The sequence below is a fragment of the Schistocerca gregaria genome, chromosome X, assembly GCF_023897955.1.
Source record: "Schistocerca gregaria isolate iqSchGreg1 chromosome X, iqSchGreg1.2, whole genome shotgun sequence".
Classification (NCBI taxonomy): Eukaryota; Metazoa; Arthropoda; class Insecta; order Orthoptera; family Acrididae; genus Schistocerca; species Schistocerca gregaria.
In genome coordinates this window covers 419,000,752-419,027,674 of record NC_064931.1, presented here as the reverse complement: position 1 = coordinate 419,027,674, position 26,923 = coordinate 419,000,752, and the positions used below count along the sequence as shown (strand labels likewise).

Sequence of the window (26,923 nt, the reverse complement as noted above, 5' to 3'; positions counted from 1 at the left end):
CAATCCGTGACATGGCGCCTCAGACTCCGCGTCTACTCCGCGCGGCGTGTTTATCATGGAAGGGGGCTTGCACCCCTTGTTGTTTTACGTGGTACTGTCGCAGCACAGGCCTACAATGATCTTTTAAGCCCCTTCTTGCTTCCAACTGTTGAAGAGCAATTCGGAGACGGTGATTGCATCTTTCGACCTGTTCATAATGCACGGCCTGTGGAGGAGTGGTTACACGACATTCCTGTAATGGACTGGCTCGCACAGAGTCTGACCTAAATCGCACAGAACACCCTTGGGGTGTTTCCAGAATGAGATTTTTCACTCTGCAGCGGAGTGTGCGCTGGTATGAAACTTCCTGAGGTCATCGGTTTGATCTGCCAGGAAGTTTCACTTTTGGGATGTTTTGTAATGCCGACTTCGTGCCAGGCCTCACCGACCGACATCGAAGCATCTCCTCAGTGCAGCACTTCTTGAAGAATGGGCTGCCATTCCCCAAGAAACCTTCCAGCACATGACTGAACATATGCCTGCGAGAATGGAAACTGTAATCATGGCTAAGGGCGGGAAAACATCATATCGAATTCCACCATTAACGATGGAGGGCGCCACGAACTTGTAAGTCATTTTCAGACAGGTGTCCGGATACTTTTGATCACATAGTGTATATACATCAGATTATTTATTTTAATGTGTCTTTAAATTTTTATCGTTTTTGTAAAATATCTGCCAATTTGAATACAGCGATAACTAGTACATCGAAACCAGAATCCACGGAATGGAAGAAGCATGGTTGACCAAATATGGAGTTCAATCAAGAAACAGATTGAAGCAAAAGAAGACAAGCCTCTGATTAATATAACAGGAGTTGTCGCTGGCTAATCAAATGAGCCTTTGTTACTCCATTGCCACTAAAGTTCCCAGTTTCTCAGTCAAACCTTGACAAAGTCACCACAGCACACTGATAAATAAAAATCAGCGTTAAAATATCAGCAACACACACAGAAGTAAAACGTCTGCCGATGACGCATTTTCCGAAGTCGTCGACGTAAAGTTATGTAAATACTAGTACATGATTATTAGGAATTCAGTGAAAAAACACAATGCTCTTATCTAACCCACTTAAAAAAATTGTAGAAGCTGAATTTGGTGTCACCTATCAGATATATACATAATCGAACTCGTTCCTAAGTCAAAGAACAAATTCGCTTAAATCACATCATAAAGTATTTTATATGTTCAATGTCAGGTTGATTTAAAAATAGGATTTAGGTAATTCTTCGGCACAGCGAACACAAACAAAAGTCACGAATGGAAGTGATACGGACGTTAATTTTTTTATTACATCATTGGTTGTATTGCATCTAGACAGTCTATTACAAAAAAGGTAGTGATGCAGAGAAATCCTACCCTTTGTCACTTCGTTTTCGTAGACCAACAAGGCTACAATATGGAAACAGAGAGTATACTTCAAATGACAAAAAATATATTGACGATCAAATTGTGTCACTAGTTCGTTTCAGATCATTTGAGATTGTAAAGTAATAATAATTCATTATCAAATAGTTTTCGCAGCGAACTTTTACATCATCCATGCGTTTCTACCAGCGTGTAGCAAACATCTAAACATTTTAATGATCTCGATTTTGTAAAAAATATAGTGATATATGTTTCCAATATACGTTACGAATTATCAGACTTACATGCCTACATTCGTTGCTTTCAGTGTTTACTTCACCTTGGATATAAACTTGCGAGTAAAAAAATTGGCAGTTGCGATCAACGGAAGACAAAAAATCGTTTTGAGATTAGGGAAAAAACAATTCACAAGGGGTTTCAAAGGCAGCTAGGGCTCCTTGTTGATCACTGAAAGGCTGGGTATAGGAACTCCAACGACAGCAATACTGCTCGTCATTCTTTTCAGCAATCATCAGTGTTGCACAAATCCTGGGGCTGGACGAAGATTCCGTTCACGTTTCGCGTTGTCTTGAAGGTTATGCGATGTGCCTATAAGTTGAGCTTAAAAAAAATAAATTAAAACGCCATTGTCGTGATACTGTGAAAGTGTACGTAGACATGTTCCTTTGGTATTACATGTATATGACAGTTCATAAAGTCCTACTGCACGGTGCCTAGACAACAGAATAAAGAATATTGCAAGAAGGTCAGTTATATGAAATTTCTCAGGAAACTGGAAGTAAGGCCAAAACAAAATATCGTGCAGGGTTATCCAGGAAAAATTCAAGCACAAATTCAATGGAAGATGTGTTACGTTGCTTCCCGGTATCTTCATATCCACTTGTTTTGAGCGTGAGCAAAATTAAACCCAGAAAGAGTAAAAAATTGTCAACGGACGCCCCAGAGCTTATGCTTTTTCCTGATGATGAGTATGAAAAATTTCTTACAAATTCCTGATACGTATGATACGGACTTTGATTTGAAACTTGATAACCATTCCGACACTGAGAGCGAGTGATTTTTATTATGTTTTCTGATTTACATTTTTTTAAAGTGTACACATTATTACATAATAGCTGGTATGTTAACAGTTTTCAAAATATTATAAACACTACTTGTAATTTTGAATTTTGAAACTGTTGTTCATATTATTTTATGGATCATATGTTGAAAACAATGGACTGGCTGGGTGAGATTAAGATATGTGAACACAAAATAAGCAGTCTTGCATATGAGGATGACTTAGTTGTGATGGCAGATTCGATTGAAAGTTTTCAAAGTAATATTTCAGAGCTAGATCAGAAATGTAAGGACTATGGTATGAAGATTAGCATCTCCAAAACGAAATTAATGTCAGTGGGAAAGAAATATAAACGGATTGAGTGCCAAATAGGAGGAACAAAGTTAGAACAGGTGGACGGTTTCAAGTACTTAGGATGCATATTCTCACAGGATGGCAACATAGTAAAAGAACTTGAAGCGAGGTGTAGCAAAGCTAATGCAGTGAGCGCTCAGCTACGATCTACTCTCTTCTGCATGAAGGAAGTCAGCACCAAGACTAAGTTATCTGTGCACCGTTCAATCTTTCGACCAAATTTGTTGTACGGGAGTGAAAGCTGGGTGGATTCAAGTTACCTTATCAACAAGGTTGAGGTTGCGGATATGAAAGTAGCTAGGATGATTGCAGGTACTAGTAGATGGGAACAATGGCAGAAGGGTGTCCACAATGAGGAAATAAAAAAAAAAAACTGGGAATGAACTCTATAGATGTAGCAGTCAGGGCGAACAGGCTTAGATGGTGGGATCATGTTACACGCATGGGAGAAGCAAGGTTACCCAAGAGACTCATGGGTATAGCATTAGAGGGTAGGAGGAGTCGGGGTAGACCAAGGAGAAGGTACCTGGATTCGGTTGAGAATGATTTTGAAGTAATAGGCTTAACATCAGAAGACGCAGCAATGTTAGCACTGAATAGGGGATCATGGAGGAATTTTATAAGGGGGACAATGCTCCAGACTGAACGCTGAAAGTCTGAATCAGTCTTAAAGGATGATGATTATAATATGAAGTTTCTAATCAGCAACCTCGAAAACCCTTATATAAAAATTCGGGTTTAAATCTAAAGCTTTTTCTATTTTTGGTCAACTCTTCTGACATACAGACCATTGTGTGATGCCTGTGATGCCACCGATGGCTGCAATGTCACTGTCGAAGTACCGGACGGTGACGAAGGGCCGGATGCTGACAAAGGGCCGGACGCTGATGGACTGGACCCTGACGATGGGCTGGACCCTGTTGATGGGCCGGACACTGATGATGGGCCAGACCCTGATGATGGGCCAGATCCTGCAGGTCCTGATGATGGACTGGACCCTGATGATGGGCCGGACCCTGATGATGGGCCGGACCCTGATGATGGGCCAGATCCTGCAGGTCCTGATGATGGTCTGGACCCTGATGATGGGCCAGATCCTGATGATGGGCCGGACCCTGACGCTGTGGCTGATTCTGTTGCTTCTTTTGCTCTTGCGGCTGAAAATTTCAAAGTTCTGGTTACATTATGCTGTAAGAGAAACAACCGCACAACCACAATTAACATGCAAGTGAACAATAGATGAGAACATAGACACAAACACAGAAGCAAGTCATGTACTGATACCAGCAGTTACTGACGACCAGTGAGCACAAGATGAGAGGCATCTAGCCAAAACGAGAAGGTGACCATGATGGAAAGTAGCCAGAGAAGGATAAAAATGTAAATTAGATCTCAAAAGCGAGACCACGCACTCTCAAACCGACGTCCATTGAAAAAGAACGTTCAGGTGCTACAACTCATGGAGGGAATGGGTCAACACAGCCTCTCCCGGCGTAAATTTGTAGTAGTAAGCAATTTTACCTAAAATTCCTTAGGTTCTTTGACATTTGTAGTGCGAGGCAGAACTATGGCTGTAGCGATATGATAACATGAAGGATTAACACCTTTCCAAGAAATCTCAAACTCCAACTACAATACGAATGTTTGAGGAGAGATTAATGTTTAACGTCCCGCAGACAACAAGGTCATTAGAGACGGAAAACACGCTCTCATAAGGGAAGGATGCGGAAGGAAATCGGCCGTCCATTTTCAAAGGGAAGATCCCAGAATTTGTCTGGAGCAATTTAGGGAAATCACGGAAAACCTAAATCAGGATGGCCGGACGCGGGTTTGAACCATCTTCTTCCTGAATGCGAGTCCAGTGTGCTAACCAATGCGCCACCTCGCTCGGTGATATTTGAAAAAGCTGACTTGGACAGTTACATTTCAACTCTGCAGTATTTAAGATCGTGAACAAGGGGAGTAAGTTACGTAAATACTCTTCCAGGGATGAACCCATCACAAGGAAGTTAGGTAATTGATGGGCTCCGGAATGGACAACATCAGTCGTTCCAAGAAACGCTGAAAAATCGCCGGGGGCGCTAGCCACACCGAACGAGAGGTGCTGATATAGCTACAACCTGCGGTTCGCGTTAATTACAAGAAACTGTTTAGAATACTCATCCAACGGAACCTGTAAGATGGCTTCAGATAAATCAATTTTGAAGAAAAGCTTTCTGCTAGCGCGTTTAGCCAATAACTCGTCCGGATGGAGCAAAGGGTGAGTGTCAATAATAGATTGAGCGTTAACTGAAACTTTAGAGCCAGCTCAAAGGTGAAGCTGACGAGTCGGTTTTTTAACAGTCATGAGACGTAAACAACTTACTCGATGTAATAGACTGTCCAATTCTAATTTCACTTGATCACGCAAAACCACTTGAATACGGCGAGCAAGGGAAAAGCGCGGCCGCCTAGTACATTTCAGAGTAATGTGGACTTCAAAATTAGTGGCCCAACCTAAACCATACGACAAAAGGGACGAATGAAAAAACCAAAAGTTTTGAAAGCATCCAGACCGAACAAATCTGAGGTACCAGCATCATCTACTACCAAAATGTCAAGGAACGGACGACAATTTATACAACGTGGGCGGCGTAAACTGCCCCAAAATTTGAATATGGTACTTGTTGTAACTCACCAAATATCGAGTAACTGGAGACTACGACGGAGATCCCAAATCCGCAGAAGTTTGTAAGTTCAGTAAAATCATGGCTGCACCCATGTCCACTTGTAGTGGGGGAATTTGCCCATCACTCGCACTACGATAAATAGTTTTTTGTCATGATTCTTAAGCATTAGAGACAACTGACACACGTGACCATTTCTACAAGAAGGGGCTGAGGACGACCCGCAGACGCTGTATGTCTTTTTTCCTACAGTTGTTGCACGTCGCTCAGTGCTTAGATCACGCGGCCCAAACATGTTGCGCGAAACAGTATGGGGAAGACGGTCGCTCGGCGGAGCGCTGCCGTTGCTGTCGTTTTTGGCATGTCCATGTCTGACGGCCAGCAGCAGGAGCCACCGAGACGGTGTCACACCAAGCCTCAGTCTAGTCACCAGCAGCACGAGATACCTCGAAAGATTGAGCTATGCCGGCCGGAGTGGCAATGCGGTTCTAGGCGCTACAGTCTGGAACCGAACGACCGCTACCGACGCAGGTTCGAATCCTGCCTCGGGCATGGATATGTATGATGTCCTTACGTTAGTTAGGTTTAATTAGTTCTAAGTTCTAGGCGACTGATGACCTCAGAAGTTAAGTCGCATAGTGCTCAGAGCCATTTGAACCATTTTTTGATTGAGCAATATTTAACACTTCTGCCAAATATGGCTTCTAGTGCGTGTTGACGCATCTCCTTGTTAGGAGCCAACCGAATGATGACGTCGCTGACCATAGAATCAGCACGGGAGTCGTGAAGAACATCGGTAGCAATCTGCGACTGGCGTTCGACCGCCCAAGCGTGGTAGTACTTGTGGACAACAATAGAACTTTACAAGTTTCTCTCAAACGGAAGCGACGCGGGTCCCTGGACCGGGGCTAGCCGGCACAACAATTGGTAGATCCGAGCAGAAATACGAGAAAGAAACAAAGCGTTACGTATGTTTGTATCAGTGACATTAAGTGTTACCACAGCCGCTTCTCGTAAGCCTGTTAGTCTTCGGCCGTATCCACGTAAGGGAGAAATGGCGGCGTGTAAGCCGTCGGCGTGAAAGCCTCCCTAGTCAATGCTCCCGACAGGTTCGAGGTAGCATCCGCCAGAACTTGCAGCTGCTGCTACTCGAGGAGAGATTGAAGCACTGCCTCCATGGACAGAAGAACCGAAGAAGGAACTAAACAAACTGAGCACGTGAAAGCGAGAACCGTATTCATAGTCAGTTCTGTCGGTAACACTACGGCCACACTGAATCAATGATAAATCTTGATCCACATACAAGTGAACAATAGTTGAGAACATGCACGTAAACATGCCCTCCGGTAGACGGCGCGGCAGATAGTTCTCCGTGAATACAACTCATGGGGCCCACCACAGGTCGCCGCTGCTGGAATATTCGAAGAGTAGCGTGCCGGTGCCTGGTATCGAGGACTGTATTAAGTACACGGCTATAGCAGTTAACGCTTTATACACTGAGAAAAACATAGAGGGATGGGAGGATGTCAAAATACGACAACGATGTGAGGGCAGTGGCTGCGATTGAACTGCTTGTACATGAGACGGTGCTACGGGCCCACGTCGTTCTTCGTGTAACACGTCTGAGTGGAACAATGTGTCAGAGGCGGGCGGTAGCGACTATGGTGACGACAACGGCGACGGGGGAGATTCCTTTATCCGGCTTCATCGGGGCGGCGTTTCACGGTCTTAAGGCGGTTAGATTACGCCTGGCAGTGGTGATATCTTCCAAAAACGGGCACCAGGTGACCGGGGGCACCAGGTAACCAGTGGCAGCGACGTTGACGACAACTTCTTCGAACAGTGCTAGCAAAACCGCGAATCCACTTGTTTCTCGTGCTCCTTCATACGGCCCCTTGTTAAATCTTGATACCATTGTCTGACATTTCAGTAACACAGCATACCAGCCCCTTATAGTAGGCAAAACTCCTGAGCACTCTGAGTAACGATTTTGTAAGTCAATGTTGTCTGCTATCGCTAAAAGCCAGATGATTATTAAGTAACAGTAGTTACATTTATGACATTCTAAAAAACGACACACGTTACTGTACTCCTGCAACCTCATTCAGAGCTGCAAACATTTAACTGTAACTAAACGGCTCTTTCTTTCGAATAGGCTTCGTACAATCATATCTTTCACGGTTCTTCCGTGAACGGAACGGTAAGAAGTGTCAATGTCTAGCACAATGAACGTATTTTGGGCTATGTTGAAGAGTATAAATGTTGACATAAAGCGCTCAAACATGGATCCCAAACGGGGAGATGATCTGTGCGAATAGGCCCATAATTGTTTAGCTACGTACCTGTAATATCAGCTACTATATATCGCCAAATGTTGTGGGAGCACCGGGACACGAGTCGGTATTCAGCTGCTAAAGAGTAGCTAAAATGACTCTGAGCACTATGGGACTTAACTTCTGAGGTCATCAGTCCCCTAGAACTTAGAACTACTTGAACCTAACTAACCTAAGGACATCACACACATCGATGCCCGAGGCAGGATTCGAACCTGCGACCGTAGCGGTCGCGCGGTTCCAGACTGTAGCGACTAGAACCGCTCGGCCACCCCAGCCGGCTGTTAAAGAGTATGGGGTGCGTTTGTCTCAGTACAGTTCTGGCACAAATGTATTCTTGAAACCCCACGTTCAAATCAGCAGTAATCCAACTTTCAGCAAATAGTCGATCGGCTCATATGGAACTGCAGGGGAGGCGCCAATTCCGCTTGACAGACACTTCGGGTCGTTGTGTGTGCCACTTAATGTATGTAGAGACATTGTCTTTTCGATATTTTAGATTCATCCTACACAATTTTTATCTGGGAAATCCGAGTTCTTGTGTAATCTTTTATATGCTATGACTCAAGCGTCTAGTACCAACTATCAGCCCACGTTCAGAGTCGGTTAAGGAGCACGCCGTCATGACATTCACTGCACACTTGCCTGTAACTAATTTCTCGGATATCGCACAATGCGATATATCTAGTAATAACGTTCGGCTACCATACACAGTATATCCTCAGTGGGATAGCCCTACTGCAACGTTTAACCACCCAGCTCAATAGAGACACGATCGTGGAACGCTGTGCACTAGAGAGACAACGGATGCTATAAGTTCAATTACAAAAGAAAAAAAAACCTGTATGAGCAACGTTCCTAGGGTATGAATGAGTCCTCTTCGTCTTCAGTTCAACATTATCCAGCCTCAGGACAGGTAGTGACGTTTATAGTACTTCTACACTTTCACCAATTGTTCTTTTGTGACTGTTTCCAGTCCATATTCCTTCTTGGTAAACTGATCTCGACCGAATCAATAAAGTTCGCTCTGGGTTTCCCTCTTACCCTCAGACTTGGCTACCATGATTCGTTTTGGGATCCTGCCATCGTAAATTCTCTTAAAATGTCCTCTCAGGTCTATCACTCAACTTTTCTACTCCTATTTCCTTCCTATCATATTATTTCTCACTGTGGCTCTCCTCGTTTTCCCGAATATATTGCTCAGGGATTTCATTTCCGAAGATTGGACTTTACATTCCTGTCTTCTTGTCATCCCCCAGGTCTCCGTTGCAGATGTTAATATGGGTGTAAAGTACGTTTTATATAGCACTTAATTACAGTTACTTTGGCACCTCCTTTACCCAGGCCAAGTCTCTCACACACTAGTAAAATTTATTGTCCTTGTGTACCCTTCTGCTAATTCCATCCTCCATCCTTCCACGTGGCGAAATAGAATTTAGCGTGGCATATTCGTTGTAGCTTTAGGAGATTCTGGAGATAAAGCTCCCTCAACGATTACCTGATTCTCTTGCAAGCGACTACATAACATAGTGTGTAATTTCAGGTTTAAAGGTCATCTTCTAACATTGTTTTAGGGAGGTGTGTCCAGAAGGTTTAAATGGTTCCAATGGCTCTGATCAATATGGGAATTAACTTCTGAGGTTATCAGTCCCCTAGAACTTAGAACTACTTAAACCTAACTAACCTAAGGACATCACACACACACATGCCGGAGGCAGGATTCGAACCTGCGACCGTAGCGGTTCCAGACTGTAGCGCTTAGAACCGCTCTGCCGGCGACGAAAGAGAGACCAGGACACTAACCATTGCATGTTTTACTTAGCCTATAAGTAATGGCTATGAAGTAAAGTGTGTTAGAAGTTCTCAGTGAAGGTTGCATTTGTAATCTGGCCTTCGGTTGTCCTTCGAAATGTTATACGGTGTGCTGTGCACTGCGACTGTAGTACATTCCTATCGTGTTTCAGACTGAACAGGAAGCACTAATCTGTGGTTTTCAGAAAGGACGAATCTCGGTCACAGGTGCCAATAAAACAATTAATGAAATCCTTGACAGTTTACATTCATGTTGGCCTCTGCTCTTCCGTGAACATGTACGGCAGGAATGGAGAACTGAAGTTTCGCTCACTCATTTCAATGGCTCTGGGCTTGGAGCGTCGTTGGAGAACGTCTGTGGAGTTTTTAAGATATGGAGGGGAACTAGTGATAAGGTGAAACTCCTAGTCGATCAGTGGGCGTTCTGAGATAATGGAATTTATTACAAACTGCCCGTGGAATACAGAAGTCTGTTTTCAAGTCTATAACCAGCACAAAACTTGAAATCTGAAACAGATTTCACTAAATATGATATCCTGAGAATATCTTGTATCATTATTCAATGTTTGTAATCCTATAAGCTTGAATTACTTGCGCAATTAGTTAATTTTGTCACAGTGTTACACGGGAAAAATAGTTATATTCAGAATTATTCCGTAAAAATGTATCACGTAAAGAAATATTTCAACATAATATCAGTCTAAAGTCAGTTTGTATCTAAGTTGCTATTTAATAGACAGTTATTAAGTTTTTCGATGTGTTGTACATCTTTGGTGTATTTATTTTTTGGCTGTAATTATAAACACTGTTTTCTCCATATTTCTCATTTCATTCTCATCTCGTATCACTCGTAGAAAAATCTTATGTCGCGAGACTCATCGAGAGATGCTACGTCATTGCCGCCGCTCACTGGGTTTTGGACCAGTGTGGCGCTAATAAAAACCAGAAACTAATAGCAGAGGAGAATTTCTATAAACAAAAATCAGAAGTACATGGAAAGAGAAATACATAACCGCATCCAGTAAAACACTATTTACTGCACTTAATGAATTACAGAAAGCCGCTTTCCAAAAACACGTGTCTTTCCAACCCCCTCCCATCTCTCTCCATCTTTCTCTTTCTCCCTCTCTAGCTCTCTTTCCCTCTTTCACACACACACACACACACACACACACACACACACACACACACACACACACACACACACACCAACAATTTGCACCATCAGAAGCGGCACACAAACTCGCACTAAATATTTGGAAGTAGTGCCACACAGGAAAAAACCAAAACGATGAACAAGTGACCAGCGACAGTAATATAGCATCTCTCGATTAGTATGGTGAAATGAGGTTATTCGTCATCTCTTTCGTGTGTGAAAACGTGTGATACTAGTTGAGAGTGAAATGTGAAATGTAGGAAAACCAGTGTATGTACACTGCAGGAAAGAAGTTAGTAAACACTATTACATGATTTCAATTCACTCAAGATTTATTGTTGCACATGAGTGCATCTGGAGTACCTGAAATAATTACATTTTCAGATCAGTAGCACAAGCGGTTCTGAGGTTTCAAATATCGACCCATGCTGCAACACTGGTGTAGCCTCCAAGGGCGGCAATGGAGGAGCTCACTATGATAGTGCAGATGGCGAACACTGACCTGCCATACGTTATGCCACACCTGCCCGACCTGCTCACGTAATTCTCTAAGAGTTGTTGGCTGACGAGTCGCAACAGTCACTTCTCGCCCCATCGTATCCCAAACGTGCTCGATTGGAGACAAGTACGGAGATCGTGTTGGTCAGGGAAGTTGCAGCATGTTTTGCAGAGCACTTTCAGCTTCAGGAGCAGTGTGTGGGCAAGCATTATCATGTTGTAACAAAACATCATCTTCCTGTTGCAATAACGCCAAAAGAACGGGTCTAACAACATTCTGCACGTACCGAGCGCTGGTTAGCGTCCCCTTCAGAAACACCTGAGGTGTGCGGCAGTTATAGCTTATCGCAGCTGGGACCATGAGGCTCGAGATAGCGACGACCACTTGCGTGCAGACAGATCTGCTTTCATCGCTGAAGACCACGGCTCGCCATTCCATATCCCAAGCGATCTTCCGACGGTACCAGTCGAGCCGTGCACATCGATACTGTGGCGTGAGTGGAAGTCGGGCTACAGCTGTGTGTGCCCCAGGCCCAGTGCTAATAACCAGTTCGCAACACTTCATGCTGACACAATTGGGCTTACAAGGCGTCTTATCACTGTTATGGTAGCTGTACGATCTTCCACTGCTGCCCTTGGAGTACGACGACCCCGGCTGGAGTCTGTGGTGCGTGGACGTACATAACCTCACGTACAGGTGTCAGAATGTTCATGTGACCACTGATACGAGCATCGCTGTATTGCTGATACAGCACGTCCAACTTGGTGGGCATGCCGCCAGTCGGAAGGCCACAATTAAACCCCTTCCTGATTCGCTTATTTGGCTGAAGGAAGAACGCGTGTGTCTCCGCGGTATGGTTGCCTGCTTGCTTCACATGTCTGCACCACAAAGAGCCTTCTGCCTGAAAGCAATCCCTAGGAAAGGGTAGAAACAGATGAAGCTCTGCTAGCTAAGTCAATACGTTATCTGCTGGAGGACGTCATTAAATCCAGTATCAGTACATTTACTAGCCCCCAGTTGGCATATGCCGCCATCGGATCAAAATCGACAACATCTTTCCATGCGTACTAATTGTACTAATTTTTGTTCCGGCATTGTATTTACAACATATAAAGAAAACAGACCAGAGCTGTAAAATGAAACGGAGAACTGAAGTACAGAACTTGCATCACTGTTACTCTCGGAAACAGCATTGGGAAATACACTGACATACCAAAGAAACTGGTATAGGCATGCGTATTCAACTACAGAGATATGTAAACAGGCAAAAAAATGGTTCAAATGGCTCTGAGCACTATGGGATTTAACATCTGAGGTTATCAGTCCCCTAGAACTTAGAACTACTTGAACCTAACTAACCTAAGGACATCACACACATCCATGCCCGAGGCAGGATTCGAACCTGCGACCGTAGCAATCGCGCGGTTCCGGAATGAAGCGCCTAGAACTGCTCGGCCACCGCGGCCGGCTGTAAACAGGCACAATACGGCGCAGCGGTCGGCAACTCCTATATAAGACAACAAGTGTCTGGCGCAATTGTTAGATCGGTTACTGATGTTACAATGAAAGGTTATCAATATTCAAGTGAGTTTGAATGTGGTGTTATAGTCGGCGCACGAGCGATGGGACACAGCATCTCCGAGGTAGCAAAGAAGTGGGGATTTTCCCGTACGACCATTTCATGAGTGTGCCGTGAAACTCAGGAATCCGGTAAAACATCAAATCTCCGACATCGTTGCGGCCGGAAAAAGATCCTGCAAGAACGGGATTAACGACAATCGTGCAACGTTACACAAGTGCAACCCTTCCGCAAATTGCTGCAGATTTCAGTGCTCGGCCATCAGCAAGTGTCAGCATGCGAACCATTCAACGAAAGATCATCGATATGGGTTTTCGGAGCCGAAGGCCTACTCGCGTACCCTTGTTGACTGCACCATACAAAGCTTTAAGCCTCGTCTGGATCCGTAAACATTGACATAAGACTGTTGATGACGGAAAACATGTTGCCTGTTCGGACGAGTCTCTTTTCAAGCTGTGTCAAGCAGATGGACTTTCACTGGTATGGGACCAATCTCATAAATCTATAGGCAGTGCGTGTCAGCAGGGGACTGTTCAAACTGGTGAAGACTTGTAATGATGTGGAGTGATAAGGGACCCCTGCTACGTCTAGGTACGACTCTGAGAGCTGAAACATACGTAAGCATCCTGTCTGATCTCCTGCATCCATTCATGTCCATTATGCATTCCAACGGACCTGGGCATTCCAGCAGGACAATGCGACACACCACACGTGAAGACTTGCTACCGAGTGTCTCCAGGAACGCTCATCAGAGTTTAAACACTTCCCCTTTCCACCAAACTCCTCAGAAGATATGAAAATTATTGAGCATATCTGGATTCCCTCGAAACATGCTGTTCGCAAGAGATCTCCACCAATCTAATAAAACCTATGGAGGAAGTTATCTGTCTAGTGATGAACCACTGGTTTTAAGAAGTCGGGTTTGTCGTAAACTTGAAAGTTCAGAATCTGTATATGTATGGTGTAAGAGTGGTGGTTCCTTGGGTAATGATTGTAATGTACAAGGAGATATTATGTTTTATTATTGTAATGTTTGATATTAATAAAGATTTATATTCCTTACCTTTATATAAAAAAATACATATTGATCTTGCCAAAAGCCGAGTAGCAATTCCCTCCATCACAATTTCAGACATTAGTCAAGTTCATGCCAAATCATTTGTGGCATCTCTGCGTGGTCACAGGGACCTACACAATATTAGGCAGGAGTACCATTTCCTTTGGATCTTCACTGTAATAACTCGTCAAGGGAAGGAGGTACCTCCGTCATGTTAAACTGACCGTTTTGAGTGTACCTTTTCTCAGTAATTTTTAACAGTAGAACACTGAAATTTTTCCCTCATATATTTACAAGAGCGCTGACATTGTTTTAAGACCAATACATTAAGACTACAATTTTGAAAACCGTTTTAATAATGACCTCTTTTTTCATGCAAAATTCTGAAATAAAAGTGTCGTGGGTCCCTTTATATTATAGCTAGGAAGCTAAAGAAAAATGCCTTTAACGGGCAAAGACGCCATTAGCAGCATCTCACTGAACTTGAACTAGGTCGTGTATTTATGCTACGAGAAGCTGGATGTTCCTTCTGCGATACTGCACAAAGGCTTAACAGGAATTTAGCCACTGTACATGATTGTTGACAGTGGTGTTCACGAGAATGTACAGCCGCAAGAAGACTGTGGTCTGGACGGCCACGTAGCACTAGACTGAGGGAAGGCCATCATAAATGATGTATGGCCCTGGCACATCGTAGTGCATCTGCAACACCAATACGAAAAGCAGTTGACTCCACAGTGACACAACCAACTGTTACAAATCGTTTACCTCAAGGAATGCTCCGAGCCAGACGCCCTGTAGCACGCGTTACACTGCCTCCATCCCATCAACATTTGCGACTTCCGTGGTATCAAGCGCGAGTTCATTAGAGGGCTTGTTGTTGTGTTTTCTGATATATGCTGGTTCTGCCTCGTAGCCAGTGAAGGCCGTGCGTTGGTTAGGAGGAGGCCAGTTGAGGACCGGCAACCAAACTGTCTGTGTGCTAGACACACTGGAGCTACATCCGGAGTAATGACCTAGGTTGCGGTTTCGTATGAGACCAGAAGTACTCTCGTGGTTATCCCACGCACTCTGACTGCAAACGCATCCGTCAGTCTGGTGAGCAGACCTATTGTGCTGCCATTCATGAACTGCATTCCAGGGTTCTGTTTTTTTCAACGTTGTTGTAACTTAACGTGCTCTACAGTGTGTCGACATGTTGCCTTGGCCTCCTCGATCACCAGATCTGTCTCCAATTGAGCACATATGGGACACAATCGGACGATAACTCTAGCGTCATCCACAAAAAGCATTAACAATCCCTCCATTGCCCGTCCATGTGAAGAGGCATGGAACTCTATCCCACAAACTGACAACCAGCACCTGTACAACACAATACACGCACGTTTGCGTGCTTGCGTTCAACAGTGTAGCGGTTACACCAGTTATTAATGTACCAGCGTTTCAGATTTGCAGTGTCTGATCTCGCACTTATACTAAACGTGTGATCTAGCAATGTTAATCACTTAAATATGCTACCTAGACAAATGTATTCCCGAAATTTCATTACTCTACATTAATAAGTTTTTGGTGTTGCGATTTTTTTCCCATCTGTGTAGATTTCCCTGCTACTAATTTGCAAGCAGTATGCAGTAAAGAATTATATTTTCAAAATTTTGTAGGAGAGCTTAGTAACTTGAAAATGGCACATAAAGTTTTCCCTGCGGTAAACTTCTTTCCATTAGTACACATGCCCTACACAAACCTAACATTGTTTTTATTATATTTTCACTATTTTATTTCTTCCACGTCCTTTAGCCCTTTTATGTAAACTTTGGAGATCGAACTCGACATTTATTTTCGCAGAAACAAGAAACTCATATGCTACGTTGTTGTTATAAAAAACAACTATTAATTCAAAGTCGAGAAGCCACAGAACAAATTGGTGTGTCTCACTCTGCAAGCTGTCGTTTAACCTAACATTAAGACTTTTGAGTGTGGATTTGGTCCGAAATACTTATATTCGCACAAAGCATACTGCAAACTATCATAGTCATTGTGGCGTCACCGCCAGACACCACACTTGCTAGGTGGTGGCCTTTAAATCGGCCGCGGTCCGGTAGTAAACGTCGGACCCGCGTGTCGCCACTATCAGTGATTACAGACCGAGCTCCGCCACACAGCAGGTCTAGAGAGACTTCCTAGCACTCGGCCGGTTGTACAGCCGACTTTGCTAGCGATGGTTCACTGACAAATTACGCTCTCATTTGCCGAGACGATAGTTAGCATAGCCTTCAGCTACGTTATTTGCTACGACCTAGCAACGCGCCATGATCAGTTTCAATTGATGTTGTAAATCATGTACCGACAAGAGCGACGTTTGTCATTAATGGATTGAAGTTAAGTATTCCACCAGCTACGTCCGTTTTTCTCAATTCTAATTCCCTTGTCATGTTCCAGACCTCACGCCAGCCTGCGTGAGCTAAAACGCGTGCATTTCGGCCTCCTTTAGTAACCCTCTTGGCTCTCCTGCCAACCACAACATTGGCGACGAGAGTAAAAGTGTTCTTATCTAAATTGCCCTGATTTACTTGTGTAATGGCTTCGCCACAATCTCCAGATGTACTGTCCGAATTTTATCGCTTACAGAATCAGCAGATGCAGGCCTTACTGGATGCCCTTGGACAGCTCGTCCAGGGTCAACGTGCGATGCAAAACGATGCGGCAGCAGCCGCTTCACCGCTAACGCGGCCACAACACGCTGTTGCACCGACTTTTCGACCTTTTGTTGCTGCACTGGTAAGCTGGACGGAGTGGTCACGCCAATTTGGATTCCATCTAGCCGCCTACAGAATTCAAGGTAACGAGCGGCAGCCTTTTCTCCTTTCATCCGTCGGCGTGAATACGTACCGTGTGATAGTCAAATTATTTCCCCGACGCGACGTAGAAAATCTGTCCTACGAGGAAATTTTGTCTGCATTAGCTGCATATTACAAAGAATCAGTCAATGTGGTTGCCAAACGGTATACCTTCTTTCGTTCAAAACGTGCGGCAGGTCAGACTAATCGGAAGTGGGTTGCAACCTTGCAAGGCCTTACTAGGGATTGTGTTTTTGAGTGTCAATGTGGACTCCCTTATTCAGATACTATGGTACGCGATGCAATTGCACAGAACGTTTCTGATGTTCGTATAAGGGAACAGATTTTGAAACTACTAAATCCCTCCCTTCAACAAGTGATGGACATATTGGATCGGCAAGACACACTTGACTTTGCTCAGGAATCATTTGAAACTTCGCCAGCAGTGTGTCAGGTTCACCGTCTCGCCGGGCGAGCTACACGGAGCAGTAAACAGCCCTTGCGCCCGGCCGCGCCGCTACCGCCAGGCTCTCGGCCACGTGTACCGCGCCGGCAAGAAAATGCAGTGATCAAATCATGCCCGCGGTGTGCTACTAAACATTCGCGTGAGAATTGCCGTCACGCCAAGCTATTTGCTTTTATTGTAATAAAAAAGGACATGTTCAGAGTGTTTGCCAGAAAACGCTCAGATCGGAAGCTCAAAACCGTTCCAGGCCCTTTGCTTCGCGCTGGAATCGGACTCGAACCAAGGATACTCAGGCTAGCGAAACTTCGCCCATGGAAATTCATGTACTTCATTCCACTCCGCCCAGTGCCACTCTCTCTAACAGTGACTGTGTTCGTCCCAAAAATAGTGTGCGTCGACATCGCCGGAACTGCTTCAAGTCGCAAGTGTTTATGTACCAGTGTCAGTTCACGCTGCACGAGACAGTCGCTCTTGTCGTCAGCAGGACAATAAACTTTTTGTAGACTTGGACATTAACGGCAATGTGATACCATTCCAGCTCGATACAGGAGCTGCAGTTTCACTGATCAATCAAGACACTTACAAACTGCTGGGCACACCTCCGTTGCGTGCCGCAAATGTTAAATTATCTAGCTATTCCGGTCAAGATATCCCTGTGTTAAGACAGTGCAGTCTTCTTACAACGTACAGAGGACAAATAAAACTTGTGTCATTTTACGTCCTTTGTACTTCTTCTGCAGTGAACTTGTTTGGTTTCGATTTATTTCAGTTGTTTAACTTGTCTATAGTAAATAAGGTCCTATCAGTGAACCAGACTGTGCCTTCAGACAGTGTTTCTCGTCTATGTGAAGAATTTGCAGACATTTTTGCACCGGGCCTCGGTGCGCTAAGAACTATGAAGCACATTTGGAACTGACAGTAAACGCGCAACCGAAAATTTTCAGAGCGCGCAATGTTCCCCACGCATTGCGTGATGAGGTCTCAAAAACATTACATGATTTGGAAGTTAGGTGTAATTTAACGTGTGCAGGCTTCTCTCTGGGCATCACCCTTAGTAATTTTGCCAAAACCTTCCGGCAAATTGAGACTTTGTGTGGACTTCAAGGAAACAGCGAATCCACAACTAGTGATTTGAACTTTTCCTTTACCCCGCCCGGAAGATCTTTTTGACAAACTGTGCCCGGGTAAATATTTTTCGAAGTTGGACCTAGCAGATGCGTACTTGCAAATACCGGTGGACGAGGAATCCCAGCGCGTTTTGGTGGTTAACATGCATCTTGTTTTGTATCGACTCGGGTGTGCATCCGCCCCTACATTGCTTCAGCAATATCTACAAACTGTTTGTGCGTCTGTCCCAACTGCAGCAAATTATCTGGACGATATTGTGGTCTCTGGAAAGACGGAAGAAGAACATTTGGCCAATCTCCGAACATTATTTTAGGTCTTGCGACAAAATTGTCTTCGCTTGCGGAAGGACAAATGTGTGCTGTTTGCTCGGGACTTGCCATACTTGGGACATGTACTCAATGCCCAAGGCATACATCCCAGTCCAACGCACCTCCGTATCATACAAGATTTGCCTTCGCCTCAGAATTTGAAGCAGCTACAGAGTGTGCTGGGAAAAATAAATTATTACCATCGCTACGTGCCGCATGCCTCTTCCAGTTCAGCTCCGCTTCATCGCTTACGCCATAAGGGTGTTCCGTTCGTCTGGACGACGGAATGCGAACGCGCCTTTCGACAGTTGAAATCGGCGTTGCTTTCCAATACTTGCCTTACGCCATTCGATCGCCAGAAGCCCCTTTTGTTGATGGTGGATGCATCGGATTTCGGGATCGGTGCTGTGCTTGCGCACAAAGATGGAGCGCACGATCGCCCTATTGCCTTTGCGTCCAAATTGCTCTCGTCTGCTCAAAGAAATTATTCACAGATCGTGAAAGAAGCATTGGCTCAGGTATTTGGTGTTACAAAGTTTCATGATTTCTTGTATGGTCGTCACTTTAGCATAATCACAGACCACAAACCTTTGACATCGATTTTTCGTCCGACCAAGCCTGTACCACCACGTACAGCGCAGAAATTCATTCGCTGGTCTATTTTCCTCTCGCAGTACCGCTACGATATCTTGTATCGGTCCGCTGCTAAACACAGAAACGCCGATACGTTGTCCCGCTTGCCTGTTGCTGAGGATAGGGCATTCTATTCCTCCGAACTTGCTTGCATGTTCATTGATGCGGAAACCGATGACGTGGTCGAATCGTTTCCGATTGATTTTCGTCGTGTAGCTACAGCCACAGCTGCCGACCCTGTCCTTGCTCCCGTTCTGCGTTTTGTTGCTACGCAATGGCCCTAATCAAAGTCACGGATCGGGGACCCGTTGGTTCGCCGATTTTTTTGCTCACAAGGAGAGACTTTTTGTACGACGTGGTGTTTTGCTGTTGAGTTCTGATAATGAACAGTCCAGGGTCGTGGTACCACGTTCGTTACAGTCCTCTGTCTTACAGCTTCTCCACCAAAGACATTGGGGTATAGTGAGAACGGAACAACTTGCTCGTCAGCACTGTACTTGGTTCGGAATCGATGCCGCGATTACGAATATGTGCTCTTCTTGCATGGTGTGTGCCGAACAACAATCAGCACCACCGCGGAAATTCTTTCCTTGGCCAGAAGGCACTTCCCCTTGACAACGCCTACACATCGATTTTGCTGTTCCCCTCTGGAATGCTCCATGGTTGGTTGTGGTAGATTCATTCAGTCATTTTCCTTTTGTTGTCCGGATGTCTTCCACGACGTCATCTGCCACCATCCAAGCGTTATCCGCTATCTTTTGCATTGCAGGTCTTCTACAGACTATTGTTTCCGACAGTGGTCCACAATTTATGTCCGTAGAATTTCAGTCATTCTGCAAGGCCAATGGTATTCAACATCTGACGTCCGCGCCGTTTTCGCCACAGTCAAACTGTGCCGCTGAACGATTGGTCAGGACTTTCAAGACACAGATCTTGAAGTTGAAAGAGTCGCATTCTCGGGAGGACGCTTTATTGCACTTTTTGTCCTCGTATCGCTCTCAGCCCCGAGATGGTCGCTCGCCGGCTGAGTTGCTCCACGGTCGTCATCATCGAATCTTGATGTCTTTGCTACATCCGCCGCATCAGGTTCCTGTGCAGCGGCAGACACTTGCTTTTGCTCCAGGCGACGTTGTCTACTATCGCCACTATCGAGGTTCACGGCGTTGGCTCGAAGGGCGCATTCTTCGCTGCCTCGGTCGCGCTATGTATCTGGTTTTGGGGGCCTCTGGTGAGGTGCGTCGGCATCTCAATCAGATGCGCCTTTGTCGTCGCACGGGATCTGCCGCTCGCCGTGTGTTTTCAGCGACGGTGCCGTCCGGTAGCGCCCTGGGGACCCATCTACTGGCTCGCCTCAGCCCCAGGTGTTACCGACGCTGCCTTCCATTTTGCCCCATGGCGACGTGCCGCCGCCTCCGCCGCCGCCGCCGCCGTCGCCGCCGCCGTCTGTTCTCCCGCCGGCGCCGCCCGCAGTGGACCCGTCGCTGCAACCGCCGGGCGCCTCCCTCGGTCACGCGCCGCCGATCGCTTCCCGTGACCAGTTGTCCTCTGACATGGAACTCTTGCCCGATCCGGACCATATGTCATCTTCGCCCGTCGGATGCCCCGGCCCGATGGAGGTCGACCCTTCGGCCCCTCCTGTCTCTCTACGTGCGCATACACCGCATGTTGGCGTGCACCCTGGAGCAGGTTTTCAGGCGTTTCCTAGCTCCCCGCGGTCCGAATGGCAGGGTTCGGGTGGCACAGCCTCGCCTGTTGTTAGGCTCCCCACCTCGTCGCATACGTCAATATACGGTCCTCCCCACGGCGGGCGGAAGCCTTATGCCACAACCGTACGCCGATTTGCGGGGGAGGAATGTGGTGTCACCGCCAGACACTGCACTTGCTAGGTGCACTTTAAATCGGCCGCGGTCCGGTAGTATACGTCGGACCCGCGTGTCGCCACTATCAGTGATTGCAGACCTAGCGCCGCCACACGGCAGGTCTAGAGAGACTTCCTAGCACTCGGCCGGTTGTACAGCCGACTTTGCTAGCGATGGTTCACTGACAAATTACGCTCTCATTTGCCGAGACGATAGTTAGCATAGCCTTCAGCTACGTTATTTGCTACGACCTAGCAACGCGCCATGATCAGTTTCAATTGATGTTGTAAATCATGTACCGACAAGAGCGACGTTTGTCATTAATGGATTGAAGTTAAGTATTCCACCAGCTACGTCCGTTTTTCTCAATTCTAATTCCCGTGTCATGTTTTCGGCCTCCTTTAGTAACCCTGGTTGGCTTTCCTGCCAACCACAACAGTAATCTATAAGAAAGGAATTTCATATTTTCATCATTTCGAAGGTATGTTCAGCCCAAGATAATTCTTCCGACTACTTTGCAGCCAACACGCTGTAAATCTATACAATGCATAAGAGAAAAATAAACTGTAAAGCTCCATCTTTACAAATAATGCAGTTTTATTTGAATATTTAAAGAAATGCACAAGTTATCTTTTTAGCCCTAACACATAAAACAAACTACGAACTTAGTCTTTTTTTACAGGAATAAAACGATACCCATTGAAAATGACATACAGATGTGAAACATGTTTAGATAACGAATAGAAAAAAGATACGCAACGTGTTGTGCAGACTGGAAAGGTTTAAAGTCCAGGCTTCATTCACAAACAAGGAGAAAAAGTCAACAATAGCTTCCAATCCCAACAAGATGATTAACGTCCATTTTTTGGAGCTGCGTCCAAAACGTATCATCTTGAACGGTATCATCCTGGGCGTGCTCAGTAGCAGTGAGATGTGGACCACAGACGTATTTTCACGCGCTTGGAGGGCTTCTCAATTTATTAAGACACAGTTCGGGAGCGAAGAGGTGATGCATTGTCTTGCTGGACACTGAGTTGGACTGCAGGGTGCTGTAGGCAATTAGTGAGTACACGTGGTTGGAGAGAAGGTTCTTCTATCAGTGTGCGGCGAAACATGAGGGCAAAAGAATCAGAAGCATCATATAATCCCATATTGTCATAGTCACCCTTGAATGTCTCCACCAACTGCCTGAATGGTTATCTGCCATCAAATGGGGTACATCATCTCATTTGGTTTTTGAAGTACTCGGTGGTCTTGTACCAATGTGTATAACTACTTGTCAGTCCAGGAGATCGCTTTTCGGGCTTCTAATGTCCAGTGGGGGTGACCGTGCAGAAAAAAGCAGAATACGCGTGGGACACGGTTTCTGCATCCCACAGTGAGGAAGTGATTCTAGATTGCACGACTTTTCTCCAGTTGTTGTTCGATTGTCTGATGATATGCTGCAAATTTGTCAGTCTTTCCGCTAGAGCAGTACGCACTAGCAGACAGCAATCCTTGTCACAAACACGTTGTGGCCAGTGTCGGTTGAGTCGGGTGGAGGCTGTTCAGTCACGGTGCACGCCTGACACGGTGGCGTGTAAGGAGCCCAGTGCCTGCACTGCCTCGCCTCGGAGATTCTGTTCTCTTGTGACGGGCATCCAATGTCAGGACGTGGTCATATCAACTCGCAGCTTGACTCTCGCACTGCCTGCTCTCGACCATGATGACGACGGTCAGTAAATGCCCTGATGACTCCTTGGCCACGTGACAGGGCTAACCATTCCATTTGACGCGCAATCTTTAAATTGAGGTGCTATAGTAGTCAGTTGCTCAAGAGTGTATAATATGACAAACTGAATGCTTGGACAATGTGTGATGAACGTGAATGAGTATGTCATACACTATAAATGTTTTGCCTCTGAGATACCGATGGTGAATGACTACGAATTCAGAGTAACAGTCTCATCATGTGAGATGTGATAATTCAAGGTACAACAAAAAATGGTTCAAATGGCTCTACGCACTAAGCGACTTAACTTCTGAGGTCATCAGCCGCCTAGAACTTAAAACTATTTAAACCTAAGCAACCCAAGGACATGCCCGAGGCAGGATTCGAACCTGCGACCGGAGCGATAGCTCGGTTCCAGACTGTAGCGCCTAGAACCGCACGGCCACTCCGGCTGGCCGCATACTACTCTCAGTCGTTTTTCCCTTTAGAGACGCTTTTCACTTGCTATACCTATGGTGTACCGTTTCCTTTGGTTATTTAACCGTAATAATAATTATAATAATCGTAATAATAATAATAATAATAATAATAGTAATAGTAATAATAACAAGTATGATTATAATTATAGTAATAATAATAACGTAAGAACAATGCATAAGGCCACTGTTGAAAAATGTCAGCCGGCCGGAGTCGCCGAGCGGTTTTAGGTGCTTCAGTCTGGAATCGCGCGACCACTATGGTCGCAGGTTCGAATCCTGCCTCGGGCATGGATGTGTGTGATGTCCTTAGGTTAGTTAGGTTTAAGGAGTTCTAAGTTCTAGGGGACTGATGGCCTCAGATGTTAAGTCCCATAGTGCTTAGAGCCATTTGAAAAATGTTCAAAACGAGATTTCAAATTCGTTTTCACTGTGTAGTAAACAGATGTCTCGTTTCTACCACTTGTAAAAGTAAGACTAACACCAGATTCAAACAGCTAAAATGAAGAACTAAATAACTGCCGTTTCTTCGATAAATAGATTTTTAAGGACTGAAAACTCACTCGCCGATATAGTTACTACATTGAGGTAACAAAGTCAAGGAATCGCGTACATAATGTATAAAAGGGAAATACATTGGCAGGATTGTCATTATTTATATTCATGTGATTTATGTGAAAAGGTTTCCGACGAGTTTATGGTCACAAGATGGGAATTTGCAGGGTTTGAACACGGAGTGCTAGTTTGAGCTAGACGCATGGGACATTCCTTTTCAGAAATCTTTAGGGAATTCGATATTCCGGGATGCGCAGTGTCAAGAGTGTGGCGAGAATAACCGATTACTGACATTACTTTCCACCTCGGACAACGAAGTTGACGACGGCCTTCACAAAACGACCGAGATCAGCGGCATTTTGCGTTGAGTTGTCAGTGCTAACGGTCAAGCAGTACTGCGTGAAATAACTGCAGAGATCACTGTGAGATTTACGACGAACGTATCCTTTAGGACACGGAGGCGAAATGTGACATTAATGGGATATGGCAGCTGTCGATCGACGTGAGTGCCTTTTCTAAGAACAAGACATTGCCTGGGGCTCCTCTCCTCGGCTTGTGACCACATCAGTTGGGCCCTAGACGACTGGCAAATCGATTTCACTCGATAATACTTAATGGTAGGGTTCGAATGTGATGCAGGCCCTACGACGCCATTGACTCAAGCTGTCAACAAAGCAATGTGCAAGCTGGTTGTGGCCTCATAATGATGTGGGCTTTGTTTCCCTGGAATTGATTGGGTCCTCTGGTGCAATTGAACCGATCATTCACTGGAAAAGTATATGTTCGGCTGCTTGGAGACAATCTGCAGCCACTCATGGACTGGATGTCCCTAAACAACGATGGAATTTTTGTAGACGACAATGCGTCGTGTCACCCGGACACAATAGAAATCGAATCGTTTGGAGGACACTCTGAACAGTTCGATAGAATGGTTTGGCACACAGGTCGACCGACATGAATGCCGTCGATATGTATGGGATACAGTCTGGAGGTAAGTTCGTACAGAAAACGCTGCACCGGCGACCCTTTCGCAGTTATGGACGACAGCATGACTCAATGATTTTGTAGTTTACTTGCAACGACGTGTTGAGTCCATGCCACATCGAGTTGCTGCGCTACGCCGGGCAAAAGGATGTCCGACAGGGGGTATTCCATGACTTTTCTCACATAAGTGTAAATCTATTGAAATGATACACATAACGGCCCACAGATTTCTGGGTTCGTCAGTCTGTACAACTTGAGAATTATGTTGGCTGTGATTGTTAGGAGTGGTCGACGTTTCCGTAGATGTGAGGTTATTAGTCTCTTGGCAAAAGATGTGAGGTAGTATCGCTTAAGCCCAGTGCTCGAAACTACACACCTGATAGAAAGTTTGGCAAGCTGGGCAGTGCAGAAGGATAGGTGTGCGAGGAGTAGGAAAGGAATGTGGGTGTCCCAGTGGTAAGGCAGAAGAGAATGAGTCGATTACGAAGATCAGCCAAGAGGGCACCTCTCTGACAGTTTCTGGGAGAACCCCAAAGGGGGTGATGTGCATTAAAGTCACTGAGTAGCAGAAATGGGCGAGGTAACAGCCCAGTAAGCTAAACGATGTCTGCCCTGATGACATCGAATGATGGAGGATCATAAATGGTACAGAAGGGGGAAGTAAGATGAGGAAGGAAAAGGCGAACTGCAGCAGTTTGAAGATGGGTGGTCAGGGAGATGGGTTGACTATGAACATCATCCCATATGAGCAGCGTGGCACGCCCATGAGATGGAATGCCGTCCTCAGCAGAAAGGTCAAAACGAACCGGGAAGAAAAGTGGAAGATCGAAGTGGTCCTGAGAATGCGATTTTGTTTCCTGAAGGCAGAGTACAAGGGGACGCTGCGATGTTAAAAGCAGCTTGCAGGGTCACAGCTGTAAATCCTCTTTGTAGGACTAAAGACCCTGAACGTTCTATTGGAGGAGAGTCATAATGAGGAAGAGATAAAGGGATGACAACTCGGCGGCTGCCGAGTGACAGCCTGCGAGGACTTGCTGTGACATGGCACAGAAGCAGGAGGATCCTGCTCCATGAAGTCCACAGAAGCATTGGCTTGCTTGTTCTGTTGTCCTGTGGAGTACAACACAGAAAAACTATTGGCAGTGCACACGGGCGTTACGGAGGCCATCCGTGCTAAGGTATCACGTGGCAACACCGTGAAGCGGATCTTCGAGTCGGCAAAGGAGAAGACTATTTGCTTTTGGTGGACTTCTTCGAGCCTTTCCGGCTAGCAGAGGAATACTCAGGTGTTGTCTGGCAGGAGAGACGTAGGAAGTCTTCAAGGGAGTACTCCTTCTATCCTTTCTGGCCTACCGGTTGTGTAGCGGATGGCTTCGGATCTTGAGGCGAGAGTTTGATGGCTTGTTGCACAGCTGGATTGGGGGATGGCGGTGCTATCTTGACAATGGGCTGAATTTGAGGTCGCATGTCTGCGTCGCCATGTCCTTCATGGAGCGAGTGGTAACAAGAACAGAACTATAGGTGCCAGACAGGAGTATGTAAGGTATGCGATTAGCCAGTAACTTGCGAGCGACTGGGTTAGGCAGTTTTTCCTTTATCCAGATCTCCTGGACAACATACTCATCTAGATTCATGGGAATGTCCCAAGAGGAGGCGGCATGGCCACCATTGCAGTTGATTCAGTGGGGAGAAGGAGGCGCATAATCGACCTTGTGCGCATCCCTACCATACGTTGTGTCGACAAGACGTTCTAGTGTGGTTGAAACGATGATACTGGTAACAACGCATTAAGGTGGGAATGTATGGTCGGACTGTGATAATTTCATAGCCTGCTTTAATCTTGGGCAGAAGCACCACTCTATCAAAGGTGAGATAAAGAGTGTGGGCACTAAGGAGTAATCTACCTTTTTCAACACCCGATGGAAGGCAGTGACACCCTGATCACAGAACTAAGATTGGATTTTGGCCTCAGTCACACCAACGAGCAGCCTAGTGTAAGTAACACCACGGGAAGAATTCAAACTTCCATGGGCCTTGACACGA

The 26,923-nt window shown here is 45.5% G+C and overlaps 1 protein-coding gene across 2 annotated transcripts in view; it reads right to left on the bottom strand.

The window, feature by feature from the left end:
- Positions 1–26,923, bottom strand: part of LOC126298786 (uncharacterized) — a 63,742-nt gene that overhangs the window by 16,327 nt on the left and 20,492 nt on the right. For both annotated transcript variants that reach the window (XM_049990247.1, XM_049990246.1), the window contains exon 2: positions 3,610–3,978. In XM_049990247.1, coding sequence (XP_049846204.1) covers positions 3,610–3,978 — 369 coding nt within the window. The remainder of the gene's footprint in view (positions 1–3,609; positions 3,979–26,923) is intronic.